Source organism: Ailuropoda melanoleuca, chromosome 9 (genome assembly GCF_002007445.2).
Source record: "Ailuropoda melanoleuca isolate Jingjing chromosome 9, ASM200744v2, whole genome shotgun sequence".
In the NCBI taxonomy this organism is placed as follows: Eukaryota; Metazoa; Chordata; class Mammalia; order Carnivora; family Ursidae; genus Ailuropoda; species Ailuropoda melanoleuca.
In genome coordinates, this window is record NC_048226.1 from 67,492,836 (window position 1) to 67,506,661 (window position 13,826).

The 13,826-nt window shown below is 40.5% G+C and overlaps 1 protein-coding gene across 7 annotated transcripts in view; it reads left to right on the forward strand.

Moving 5' to 3' along the window:
* VPS13B (vacuolar protein sorting 13 homolog B) overlaps window positions 1-13,826 on the forward strand; it is a 768,204-nt gene that overhangs the window by 680,334 nt on the left and 74,044 nt on the right. For all 7 annotated transcript variants that reach the window (XM_034668364.1, XM_019810220.2, XM_034668365.1 and 4 more), the window contains one exon: window positions 2,659-2,820. In XM_034668364.1, coding sequence (XP_034524255.1) covers window positions 2,659-2,820 — 162 coding nt within the window. The remainder of the gene's footprint in view (window positions 1-2,658; window positions 2,821-13,826) is intronic.

The following is a 13,826-nucleotide window of genomic DNA, read 5'->3' on the forward strand; positions in this document are numbered from 1 at the left end:
AAATGTAAACAACCCCCTTGTGTTCTTTCATTTACATTTTTCTAAAACACTCATCATTTATTAAAGGTCAGTTTGTGGAGTTGAGGAAAGTAATATGATTTTTTTTTTCCCCTACCCAAGCCCCATCTGGTAACTTAACCTCTGTGTTACCAGCAGATTGATCTCAATTCATTATGAAAACTGAATTTCAATCTCAGGACATCTATCTAACTGGGAGTTTGGAATCATATCCCTTTCTTCATGTTTGTACTCTTGGACCTAAAGGAGAGAAAAAATGTTTATAAGGAGAGCAGTTTATGTTGATTATATAATGGCAAATGGGAAAATTCTCATCAAAATAATTACACACTGTGATTCCAGTTTGATTAAAGGTTTATAAACCTTTAAATATGTAAGACATATAAGTTGGGATTAGATAGGATAGACTGGAATAGAAACAGGCAGGATACTCTGAAGAGAAAAATTGCTAGAAGAAAATCCACCAAAATATTAACAGCAGTTACTTGAGTGTAAAATTAGAGACTTAAAAAAAAATCCATACTTCCTATATTTTCTAATTTTTCTATTGTGAACATGTATTCACTTATAATTCTAAAAATTGAATTCACTCATGTATTTGTTTCATAAGTGTTTATCGAGTACCTACCTGTCAGGCATTATGCTGAGTACTGGAGATAAACTGGTAATAACACAGACCTGGTTCCTGCCCTTAAGTAGCCTCGGCAAATTAATGGAAGACGTGAGCTGATGGACTCTAATGATGGAGACAAGAGTGAACCCAAAATCAAACAAATAATTTCTTAGTTCCAAGAGGGAAAGTGAAATAGTAGAGTGTGACATGAGCATAAAATAGAGGGATGTGACCTGGTCTGGTGGTGCTCCCACAATGCTACTGAGAAGAAGTGACCTGGAAACAGGAACCTGAATGCTAAGTAGAAAGAAGTTAAGTATGAAGGAAAATAAGTCCAAGCAAAGGAAAGGCACTGGGGCAGGAAGGAGTTGGATGTGTTGAATGACTTGAAAGTGAGCAGTGTGGGATTGGAGGAGCAGGAAAGAGCTCGCAGAGCTCAGGCGTGGCAAGCAAGTGAAGAGTGGCTCAAGGTGGGGCAGGGGTCAGATGAGGCAGGACGTTCAACCCCACTGACAGGCAAACTTTGAAATCATAGCTCATGATTAAAAGCCACAGCATAGAGTATGGTAGGCAACAGATGATTATTGCTTATAATTACTGTGGTCTCTCTTAACCCAGGATTCTTTTTTGTGATTAGTGTGGCTGTCAAGTGAAGTCCCGCTCTGTGAGAATAGGGAGGTTGGTGAGAATCATTGGAAGACAGAGTGAGAGGTCCCTGAGGGTATTTGGAAAAATAAGGTATTTCAGGGCCTCTCCATCACCTGAAGCCAGAAGGCACTGCCCACCTACTTAGGGGGCCTTGTACATGACTAGGAGTGGATTCTGCCCCCAAGACGCCTGTCCTGGATGAGGTTCTAGGTTGGGTCTTGGTCCAGGCTGGATTCCAGGTACTTTAATCCTTAGACTCTTCGGGCCTCATAATCACTTAAATCACTATGCTCATGAGTAATGTGTCCCCTTTTACTCTCCCTCCCGTTGGGAAAATGGCAAGTGCCCGAGTGTGGCATTGTGACATTTGGCTCCACAACTAGGAAGAAGAGGCCACCAGAAGTATCAGTTATGGTTACCTGCCATCATCTGCAAGTGGATTGGCTAACCAAGATTTTTTTCTTACATTCTCAATTTGAGCATCTATTTAACTATTCTTTTCATTTTCCAAAAGTATGTTTCTGATTTTTTAAACCGTAAGCTAACCAGAGTGATAGAAGAGGAAACACAGATATACTCTGTCATTTTGTCAGTGTTTGGATATAACAGCAACTGATGGTGACACCATTAAGCTGAGAAGGGAGGTCTCAACACAGAACCACATTACTAATTTGTTGAGCCTCGGCAAATTAATGGAAGACGTGAGCTGATGGATGACTGTTAGCTGACATAGACACCAACAACTGTTTTTCAGCGAACATTATCTCTCTTGAAAACTGCAACTTGGCTTACACTGACTCCAGAGCTGGTCTGTTTTGTGTGTTCAGCCTCTTAACAATAGAGGGAAAGTTATGGTTTTATTTACATCTCTCCCTGAACAGATTTACACACACACATCCACCCTCCCCCTTAAGGGATCTGGGGATGTATTACCTAAATGCTCCTTACTTTCTGTAGGGTACAAACTGTGGCTTTGGTAATTGGTCTTGATTGTCGAGTTTAGAAGGCCAGGAACATGGTAATTCTAGCCTCCAGTTCTCTGCTCAGAAACGTGCACTACTCAGTACAGCATTCTTTGGAGCATGTTAATTCATTTTAAAACGTTAAAAGTTTGCGGGGTCTCATTGTTCTTTTACTCTTCTGTGTGTATGATTTATTTTGCAGGAGTATAAATCAAAACATATTCTTGGAACGTTTAAGATCTCTTGAAGGTATTTTTTGTGCTTATCCTGGAAGTATAGAATACTTTGTATACCAGAGCTAATGACAACAGATCTTTTAGTGTTTCTGTGTTGTAACAATCGCCACTGGGCAGACAGCTGCCAAACATCTTGCAATTAATCTGATGCACGTTGGCGTTCGTATTCTTTTTCTTTCAGAACGAACGCCCTGAGGTAGAGGAGTTGGTCCTCAGCCATTTTGTGATCTGTAATGACACACAGGAGACACTGCGGTTTGGCCAGGTGGATACTGACGAAAATATTCTGCTGGCGAGTCTCCACAGTCACCAGTACAGCTGGCGCTCTCACAAATCCCCACAGGTATTTGAGAAACAGCCTTACAAACACAGCAATTGTTAAGGTTGGGGATTCATTTATTCTGCATTTGTGTGCCTGTGTCCAGTTATTCCCCTTTTTAAGTCTCCCAAGGAACCACACAGCGTAGCTGCCTCTGACAGAAACCCAGAGACGTTTAGAGCTGGGAGCCCAGTACAACCATGCTTCTCTTGGAGGGGACAGTCTCGTGGTTAGCACAGGTGCCGCGGAGGCAGCGCGGCATGGTGATTATGCGGTTGGACTCTAGAGCCAAAGTTCGTAGGCTTTGATCCTGGCTCTGTGTAACCTTGCTTTCCACTCCAGTTTCAGTGTTCTCATCTGTAAAATGGGGCTAACGATAGGACCCGTTTTGTAGGGTTCCGAGGACTAAGTGAATTACTGTGTATAATGGCGCTAGAATAGCTCTCGAGACACTGTGAGCATTACGTGTTGGCTATTATTATTTATGCGTTTGTTCAGATTTTTTACTACATACATACTTTCCTCCTGGCATGTCCTGGGCACTGGACATGCAAAGACAGGGAAGTCACAGTCCTTGCCCTCCAAGGACAGCTCACAATCTGTGACCAAGGGGGCGCTGAGAAAAGACATACCAAAGGATGTCTGTTTTCCAAGTAGTATAATTCCATTTTCCTGTCACTTTAGATGGGAATAATTAGAGGGATGTGCCCTGCAGGGATAATATGAGGATGAATTAAATACAAAGATGTAGTCTTAAATGAGTAAAAGAAATCCTAGGAAGTCATCTCAAGAATAATGTATTTCTAAAACTCTGGGTAATAAGGAAACTACTGCTTGTGATTAAAAGAAAGTCATTAGATTAGAGAGCAAGTTTTCCCATCTGGTCTATAGACCAGCTTTAGAATATGTTATGCCCTCGGGGTCCCTCTTGCTTCCCCCACCCCCCTCCCCATAGCTAGATTCTGATTTTTTGCTTCTTTTTCATCACACTGCCACACTACTAGAATAAAATTTGGAAAGGTAGACACAGTACATTCTTATTTAAGAATATTTATTTAATTCTAGTAAACCTGACAGGACATTAAAACCACATAAATCCTTTTTTAATAAAACTTCTCAGATGAGATGATGTTGTACTCATCTTTTAAGAGTGATTGACATGCCCTTGTTTTCTAATGTTTCTCTTGAGAAATTTCCATGTTCTTAAGTGTTGAGTTGTTTGCCCCTCGTAACATAGTTAAAGGCCAGTTTGTTTCAAAATACCTTTTTGGGTTTTTGTCTTATTAATTGCAGAAGTGAGAACATATAGACATGTGGCAAAAAAGCATTTTTAAAAAGAAAAACAGAACTCCTATAATGGCAACCACTCAGAGACAACCCGTGTTAATAGTTGTCATATAGCCTTTTAGATGTTCAAAAAGTTTCCACAGTAATTGCATTTTTCAGCAGTGGAGAAACCTCTGGGAAGGCACAGCCCCATGTAGCCCTGTACTGCACCAGTGGCCACAGCACCCACACCACAGAGGTTCAGGCCTCCACCCACAGAAAGCACAGTGCAGGAAGTTTATCTCCCCTCCCAGTCACTTTAAGAGGCACAGACCACCGTGGCCCTTGGTGACCCTCAAGATTGCCAGATACTGGGGGCGCCTGGGTGGCTCAGTCGGTTAAGCGTCTGCCTTCGGCTCAGGTGATGATCCCAGGGTCCTGGGATAGAGCCCTGCATCAAGCCTGCATCGAGCCCTGCGTCTCCCTTTCCCTCTGCTGCTCCCCCTGCTTGTGCTCTCTCGCTCGTTCTCTCACTCTCTCAAATAAATAAAATCTTTTAAAAAAAAAACCTCCCAGATACTGGAGCCAGGATGATCATAAGAGCAGCTAGCTCAGGGGTGTGGAGGAACAGGAGTCTTCGTGTTACGGACACACGGTATCCAGGTGGGAAGGAAAGGAACAGAAAAGAAGCAAGGCTGACCGCTGCCAGCACAACACCTTCGTATCTTATTCTTTTGCATGGTTTCAAGGTCTTTTCATATTTGTTACTAGTTTGTTTTCACAATATCCATGTGTGGTTTGTGTTATTTGTTATGATGTTATAAATAAGGAGACAGATGGAAACGTTAAGCTGAGATGGTAGTAGATAGAGTTGGGACTGAATTCCATATCTTTTGATTCTCAGTAGAGTGTTATTTCACCAGCTCTCCTAGGTTTGAGCTGCATGATTTGTCTATTAGAAGAGTCAAGCTATGAGGTTTCAAGAGCTAGTCTGAGAACCGCTGGTCTAATACTCCACATTTAAAGCTAGAATAATGTGGGATTCTTAGTCCGAGTAAATCCCTTGCAAAGTCTTACTTTATTCCAAAAATAATAACCTTTTTATGACAAACTGGACACAAGACAAATATCTATTAAACTTTTCTTTTTCCTTTTTAAATTTGCAACTGCATTCTCTGGATACAAATTTTAATGAGCTGTAGTCATTATAATCTTCAGGCTAAAACTTTGATCAACTTTGTTTAAAAAAAAAAAAATGATGTCTCTTTACAAAACTCCATAGGTTGAAGGAAGTGTGTTTTAGGACCCTCTGAAGCCAGAAGTCTTAATGGGCCCAGAGGGTCTTCATGGAATTCCTACATCCACAATTGCAAATTCTGTTGTGTTCTAATGAGAGGTTACATCTGAGGATCAGAAAAACTAGCCACTTAGCTTCAGACTGCACCTGGAGGTAGTCATAGACTTTCAAGTGAGCACACTGTTGCTTTTTCCAGACTCCATGTCATATCCTGCGTTGCCCAGCAGGCTTGGTTTTAGGAACATTTGTGTCTGCATGTTTATGCTACCTTGGGTGTTAGTCAATTCATAGTCTCAGGGAGGATTTCCAGAGTTCATAGAATTTAACTCCACTAAACAATGTAGCTTATATTGCAGAGATCAAGAAAGTGGCAATGATAGCTGGAAAGGTTTCAAAGAGGTCAGCATATCTTAGAACCACACAGGAGGTTGCTAACAACAGTAAGTCCCAACAGGATGGAAAGAAACGTGGACACACCAATTCCAGAAATCCAAAGCTGATTTTAAAATTGAAAAGTTGTAAACTCTCCTTATAGTTTCTAACACATGCTCTGAGGAGGAATCACTTAAAATGCTGGATGTCCCGCAACCGTTGCTTGCCTAGACAAACAAAGGAAGAACAAAACTAATTCCTAGGGAGTAGTTGAATATATGCAGCTGCACGATCATATGTGCCACCGTAAAGGGCCCTTGAATATCCCAGTTCAGTAGACTTCAGATCAAGTTGGATGAGACCAGTAACCAGCAAGAGACTGGTCTTCAAAGCAGTGCTTCATATTGTATGAAGTTGAATCTAAGGACTATAAGTGTGAGTTTATGGTATCTTTCCCCAGAATATGGGTAGTAGGTGCAGCTTAGGGTCAAGGAAGGTTTTGCTTAATGTAACCAAACTGAATATAGGGGCACTTGCATCAGCCAGTAGGATTTGTGTATAGGCTGTTCAAGTGGACTTCCTTTCCTGGTTAATAACACTGCTGACTACTTAAACTTGAAATAAGAATACCTCTACCTTGTATGTAAGGAGTCACATGCGCTTTTATCCTCAAAACATGCACAATTTATACATTATGTGTTTTTTTAGAATTGCAGAATTGCAACTACCAGTGACTTATTTTCAGTAACCAAACCATCTAGCAAGGTGAAAATGGGCTCTAGACAGAGCTAGAGAGAATAATAAAATATTGCTCCAAAATGGACATAATAGAAAGTTTCATAAGCTCATGAAAAATGGCAGGTATTTTAAAATGCAAAATGTAACAAGATAAGAATTTTGAAGAGCAGCAGATCATCTGGGATAGACTCATTAAAATAGTCAGATTTAGTGAAGAAGATAGAAAATCATATATTACTCCAAGGCAGAGGTTGGCAAACTTTTTCTGTGTAGGGCCATGTATTCCATATTTTAGGCTTTCGGGGCCTTCCTGTCTCTCTCACAGCTGTTCCTTTCTGTACAAAAGCAGCCTTAATGAAAGATGTGGTTGTGTTCCAATTGAACTTTATAGACTATGAAATTTGAATTTCAGTAACTTTCACACATCACGAAACAGTATTGTTCTAATATTTTTGACCATTTAAAAATGTAAAAACCATTTTTAACTCACAAGCTGTACAAAAATAGGGAGTGCACCCCATTTGGCCCACAAGCCGTAGTTTACCAGTTCTGCTTGAAGGCCTCTCCATTGACAAAACTCAATAGACTAAAGGCTTGATGTTCAGTTGTTTCAAACTAAGTAGTATTTCTACCACTGGAAAACTTGGCAAAATGTTTCAGAAATTAAGACATGACAGGTAATAGTTTAAATCTAACACATACAGCCAACCTGTACTCACCACGTAACAGTAAAATATGTTTATTTTACCTCTTCTGGGCTTGTATAGATAGAAAGTTCTCTAGTTCACTGTTTGTGTATGAAAATATTTTAAAGTGAGATCTGATCATTTTTCCTCTTGTCTAAAGGGATAGTAATAGGTTTTGAGTATCTGCTATCTTATGGTGAGTCCAGCCAGTTGTCAGTTTCATTAACTAGACTGTAATTCTCATTCACATCACTCTTTCCATATCCATTTATATAATGCATATGTATATATATATATATCATAAAGAAAAGAACACATTCCTTATTGTTATGGTCACAGTTTTAAAAATTTAAAAGAAGACTTAGGGAGACAAGGAAATATTCTATGTTGGCAAAAACTGCTTAAAGTGATAAATTTTTCAGGTGCTTGCCTCTGCTGTTATATGGCACGTAGCGTGAATGTTTGTTTAGAAGATGCAAACAGAGGAGAGCCTGGGTGGCCCAGTAGGTTAAGCGTCTGCCTTCAGCTCAGGTCATGATCCCAGGGTCCTTGGATTGACCACCCACATTGGGCTTCTTGCTCTATGGGGTTCCTGCTTCTCCCTCAGACTGCTGCTCTCCCTGCTTGTGGGTGAGCTCTCTCTCTCTCTCTGTCAAATAGATAGATAAAATCTTAAAAAAAAAAAAAAAAGATGCAATTGGAATTAATACTTCCTTTCCAGAAAGCAATTTAATAAGAAGCATAAAAGCTATTAAAATGGTCACAGCCTTTGACTTTGTAAATCCCCTACTAGTAATCTACTCTCAGGAAATAATCCAAATAGAAACAAAAGTTTATACACAAAAAATGTATCACAGTTTTATTTATAGTATCAACTAAAACCAAAATGTTCACTTTTCAGGCTATAGTAGAGCAAAATCTAACATATCTGAATGATAAACAATTATCAGGCCTTCAGATTTTTACACAGAAAGAGGAAGTGCTACCATATCAGGAAGCAGAATATAAAATTCTATACATATACTATGATCTTAGCAATATAAGAACAAATGCATAGAAAATGCTGAAAGGAGATAATATCAAAATGTTGCCAGTGGTTACATCCGAGTGGTAGGTTAAGATATTTTTCTACTTTATCACGTTTTTATATAGGTCTCAACTTTTTAAAATAAGGGATATAGATTATTAAGGCAGAAAGAAATTAAGTAAAATCCCTGAAAAAATTTATACACAGACTAAGGAATTTCAAACACTAACTGGAATTGTGGCAAGTGCAGTGACTTACCAGTAACAGTTATCTTGATTCTCCTATGAACGATTGCCAGTTTCTCTCAAATATTCTCTTAGTTACCACTTTGCCACAGGCCAGTCTGTCTTGCAGACTACATCTCAAGGAACTTCCCTGATTAATGCTTTTAATTATTACAGTTTCCTCTCCAAAAACCTTCATAGCCTCCCGATCATCTATTAACTATCCAAATTATCTGGCATCCCAGGCCTGACTCAGTCGCTCACAAGCCCTCCTGTCTGCCATTATTTCCCTCTAGCTGCTGATTTAGTCTCCCAACCTCCCATTCAGTTCTAATCCATAAATGTTAATTTATTGTGACCTCTTGTGTGTAATTAAATATGTTCATTTTTTGTAAAGAACTTACTGTCTAATGAGGGAGTCAGAAAAGTAAACAGATTTTTATGGACATGATCAGTATCTGTCAGGACATTATTGCAGTAATTCAAGACCAGGGGAAATGATGGGTAACTGAATTAAAATACTAACCATAAGGAAGAAAAGTGAGAGAATCAGGAAGTACAGTCCATTGCTTCTGGATATGGACAAGGTCTTGATGGGAGTTCAAAGAAAATGTTTCCAAATCGAACATGAGGATGAGAATCTGGCAAGGCTTGCCGGTAGAAGGGATATTTATGTGGCAGTTTAATGTTTAAGAGGCCGGTGAAGTGAGGGTGGTGGTGGTGGTGTTCCAGATAAAGGAATCAGCATGTGTGAAAACTGCAGAGGCAGGACACAGCGTGGCCCTAATAGGACGACTTGACCGATCTGACTACAGTAGAAAGGACATGTGTGTAACCGCAGGTCGAGAAGGTAGGTAGGAGTCGTTGTGTGCTTCGCTAAGCAGCTTTAATGCTGTCTTGAGACAGTGGTAACACAAAGGCAGGAGAAACTATGTACTTGAAGAGGTCAAAGTTGGCTTTCCACAGAGGCTGGGTTTGAAGGATGAATAGAAGTTGGCCTGGTGAACGGTAGTGGAGGAATCCCATGAGGCAGAACCAGGGAGATAGATAGATGATAGATAGATAGATAGATAGATAGATAGATAGATAGATAGATAGATAGATAGATGGATGGATAATCTGTAGCCTGTCATGTTCAAGGGAATTCAGATTTTGTTCAAAATAACTCAGGCATAAAAATTGTGTGCCCCACTGAAGAGATGTACGTTGGTAACTGGCTCTTGGCCGGTGATGGGGAAGCCCTGATATGTAGGGCTGGCTAATTTTAATGGTGTGAATACTCCCGCCATAGTCGATCTCAAGCTACCAACGATGTAACAACCAGTTCACAAAGTTTCTGAATGTTCAGCAGTTCTTTTTCACAAATGAGTGTGAGCCAGCTCCAGCACACCACTGTTCAGAGGAGTTGTGCTCTGAAAAGCCTGGCAGTCCGTTTGAGGACATACACCTGTATGTGATGGGCGAGTTTTGCCTATGGAAGGACTTTAAGTAGAGGGGTCGCAGAATCCCAGTTGCATCCTGGGAAGATCCCTGTGGTGTAGTTGAAAAGACAGTCTGGAGGAGATGGAGAAAACTGGCAGCAGCCTGTACCCAAGGCTTAAAGAACTGAACGAAGCAGAGCTGCCACTCGCCCAGGTGTGAGAGTTTTCCATTTGAGTCTAAACAAATTGGGTACTTGTTAAATCAAAAACATTGACACTCTGGAGCAATTATAAGAAAATCCAGAGTTTCCACAATAAAACCTTGACAGTGTCCATAATATAAACCAAAATTATTCAACAAATCTCAAGAATCTAAAAAAAAAAAAAAGTAGTTCAATTTTAAGAGAAAGATAATTTAACAGATGTCGACACCAAGATGACCTAGACGTTAGAATGACCATATACTTTAAAGCAACTACAGCAAAGGGGAAGGTATTTTACAGATGTAATTAAGGTCCCAAATTAATTGATTTTTAATTAATCGAAAGGGAGAATATTTTGTGAATCTCACTGAATCAGATAAAATCCTAAGAGAGGGGCTGGGCCCTTTTGTGAGGAGGGAGAGAGACACATATGCTCCTGCTGGCCTTGAAGAAGCAGACTGTCATGTTGTGCATGCCTACAAAGAAGGCCGTGGGGCAGGGAGCTGCGGGAAGCCTCCAGGACCTGCAGGTCCCAGTCATTAGTAAGTCAGAGCCCTCAGCCTATAGCCACGGGGGAATACATTCTGCCAACAACCTGAGTGTCCTTGGAAGCGGATTCTTCCCTGCTTGGACTCCTGACCCACAGACAGAGTGATAGTAAATGTGTGTTCTTTTAAGCTGCTAAATTTGTGACAATTTGTCGTTCAGTGATAGAAATATAATACAACATGACAGAGAAAAAAAGGCAGTACACTTGAAAATAGATCAGTAGGAATCATCCGGTGTGAAGGAGAGCGAGAGAAAAAGATTCAAACAAAATGAATCGAACTGCAGGGACCTGTGGGACAATTTCAAAAGGCCTAATATATGAGTAATTGCAATCCAAGAATGAGAGGAGAGTGAGATAGTGGGGCCAAAAAAATTAAATAAGCCCAAAGAACTTCCCAAGTTTTTGAAAGAAATTTGCAGACCCAAGAAGCTCAGAAAACTCCAAACAGACATTTCAAAGAAACTCATACTCAAGCACCTCATGATGAAACTACTAAAAAACAAAGAGAAGGAGGAAATCTTGAGGATTAGCTGGAGGGAAACTGTAGGAGAAACCATTGGAATCCTATGAACTTCTCTTTGGGTATCAGGGAGGCTAGAAGAGAAGGTTTACACTGGAAGTGATCTGTTTGGAACTATTTGGGAGTTACAATCACCAGGATTTGGTTGCTGGTCATGAAAGAGAAGGGCCTAGTTTGACTCTGAGGTTTCAGACTTAGGGGACAAGTTGGCAGTGTTGCTGTTGGCCCAAGACAGGGAACTGATGGTGGTTTAGGGACAGAGGATGGAATGCGTTATGAGAGCACAACAGTGTAATTCTAAAATCTGTTTTGGACACATTGAGTTTTGGGTTATTTGGGAGGGCAGAAAGGATGATATATTAGAAAAAACAGATTTGAAGCCATAAATGCCTGAGTTTCACTCCTAAGCCTTGTTAGCTATGTAAGATTGGAAAAGTTTCTTAATTCCTTGGAGCCTTAGCTGCTGCTTCTGCAAAATCAAGAGATTTTTGTGACTATCCCATGCAATAACATTTATAAAGTGCCTAGTGAAGAACTCAGCTCTCTATTATCAAAGGTTCCTTTCCTTCCTTTTTTCCTTTCTAACCAGACATCCACATGGCCATGTAGGGGAGGCGAATTGAATGGAAGAGTCAGAATATCAAAGGAATAGTCTGGCCTAAGAGGTAAAAATTGGGTCTATCATCAGTGCCTAGGTAGCAGTAGGAATAGATCAGAATGCCCAAGGAGGCACGGCTAAGAGAAGAGGACTTCGTTAGTTATTTTACCTTAGAATAATGTACAGCATTGGTGTACAGGCACAGATTGGCTACTGCAGACACTCCCATTCATAAAAGGAGAAAAAGGGAGACCCATCAATTACTGGTCCATAAAAATTCTAATATCCAACCAGATAAGTGTCAGAAGTTTCTCGATGAGTAATCATATACTCCTGCTCAGGAATAATTGTCCATGGCTCATGGCTTTGGACTCTTGGCTCAAGCCTCTGAGTCATCCATCCTTTTTCATGAAAAGTGTACTTTGTTTGCAGTTCATCGTTCAGCCTGCTTTGTATCGGTAGAATTTTGAAGAATCACAGGCCTCTTTACCATCTTATACTATCTTTGTCTCTTTCAGTCTAAATTGGCAGTGTTTCTGCCAATATAATTCTTTAAACAACTTTGTGGGGCTCTTGTTAATCTTACTGAGGTTTGCTGCAGTGGGCAAAATCACGTATCTCTTCAAGATAATTCCTTCTCTACTTTGGGATTTGCTCACACTGCTGAGAGCCTTAGAAGCCTTATTGTTTGAATAGTTTCCTGAGACACCAGTTTAGATCTTTCTGAGATACTAACAAAGGATTTTCTCCTTAGCTTCATCCTTAAACCAGCTTTCCTGGCCATGTCCTGTATTTGATCTTTGCCTAGAAACCGTTTCTTGATTTTAGCATCATTTGCCATCTGGAAGGCTAGAAATGTTGAAAACTAGCAAGTCCTGGCTCCTTTTAATCTAACAGCCTACTCCAAAGCCCTTGCATTTTTAGGCTTTTGTTATAGTAGCACCCCACTCGGAGATAACAAAATCTGTATTAGTCACATATTTCTGTTTAATAAATTACCCGAAAACCCAAGTAGCTAATACAACAAACATTTTTTTTTATCTCCATTTCATTAGCCAAGAATTTTGGGAGTGGTTGAACTGGGTAGTTGTAGCCCAGAGTCTCTGAGAAGACTGCAGTCAAGACATCAGCTAGAACTGTAGTCATCTAAAGGCTTGACTGGGCTGGAGGATCCATTTCCAAAATGGCTCACTCACATGGCTCTTGGCAGGAGGACTTGGCTCTTTGCTACAAGGATATCTCCATAGAGTTGGTTGAGTATTCTCATGACATAGCCACTGGCTTCCCCCAGATCGAGTGATCCAAGATAGAACAAGACAGAAGCCATAGTGTCTTTTATGACCTAAGCTCAGAAGTCATTCATTGTCATTTCTTTGATATCCTAGTGGTTACACAGATCAGCCCTATTCAGCGTGGGAGGGGACTATGCAAAGGCACAAATAAAAAAAGACAGGGATCACTGGTGCGATCTTGGAAGTGGGCTGCCATGAGGAATAATAGTAGAATGTAGGGCTTAGGCAAGAAACAGGATCCACTGAAAGGGATAAGAGGTATGAGGAAAACTAAGACATAACAGGAAGAGTAGGACATGCGGTGTTCTAAAAGCCAAGAAAGGAGAATATCTAGAGGGGCAGAATTATCAGATGCCGTACAGAGATTGAATAAGACAAGAACTGAAGAGGCCATTGTACTTGGCAACTGAGAGGTCATTAATGGCTTAAGGAAAGTCTCTTCATGGCAAAATATGGATAGAAGCCAAATTGAAGTGGGCTGAAAATGAACAGAAGGTGAGGAAATGGAGAGATTCAGCATTTTTTTTTTTTTTTATCTTGACTGGGTGTTAACTAGAGAAAGCTGCAGGATCAAGCCAGGGTTTTAAATGGAAGAAATGTAGGCATGTTTTATACGGAAGCAATAAGTAGCAAAGGTTGACATGCAGAAGAGAGGGAAAAATGATTAATGGCATAAAGTCTTAGAAGGGGGGGAAGAGGAAGGAATCCCGATCACAGGTAGAAGGATTGACCCTGGGTGGGAGGAAGTTCTGCTGGTGTCTGCGCAGCTCACTTGTGGTCTAACATGGCCTCACCTACATATGTGGTAGTTGGCAGGCTGTTGGCCAGGTTACTCT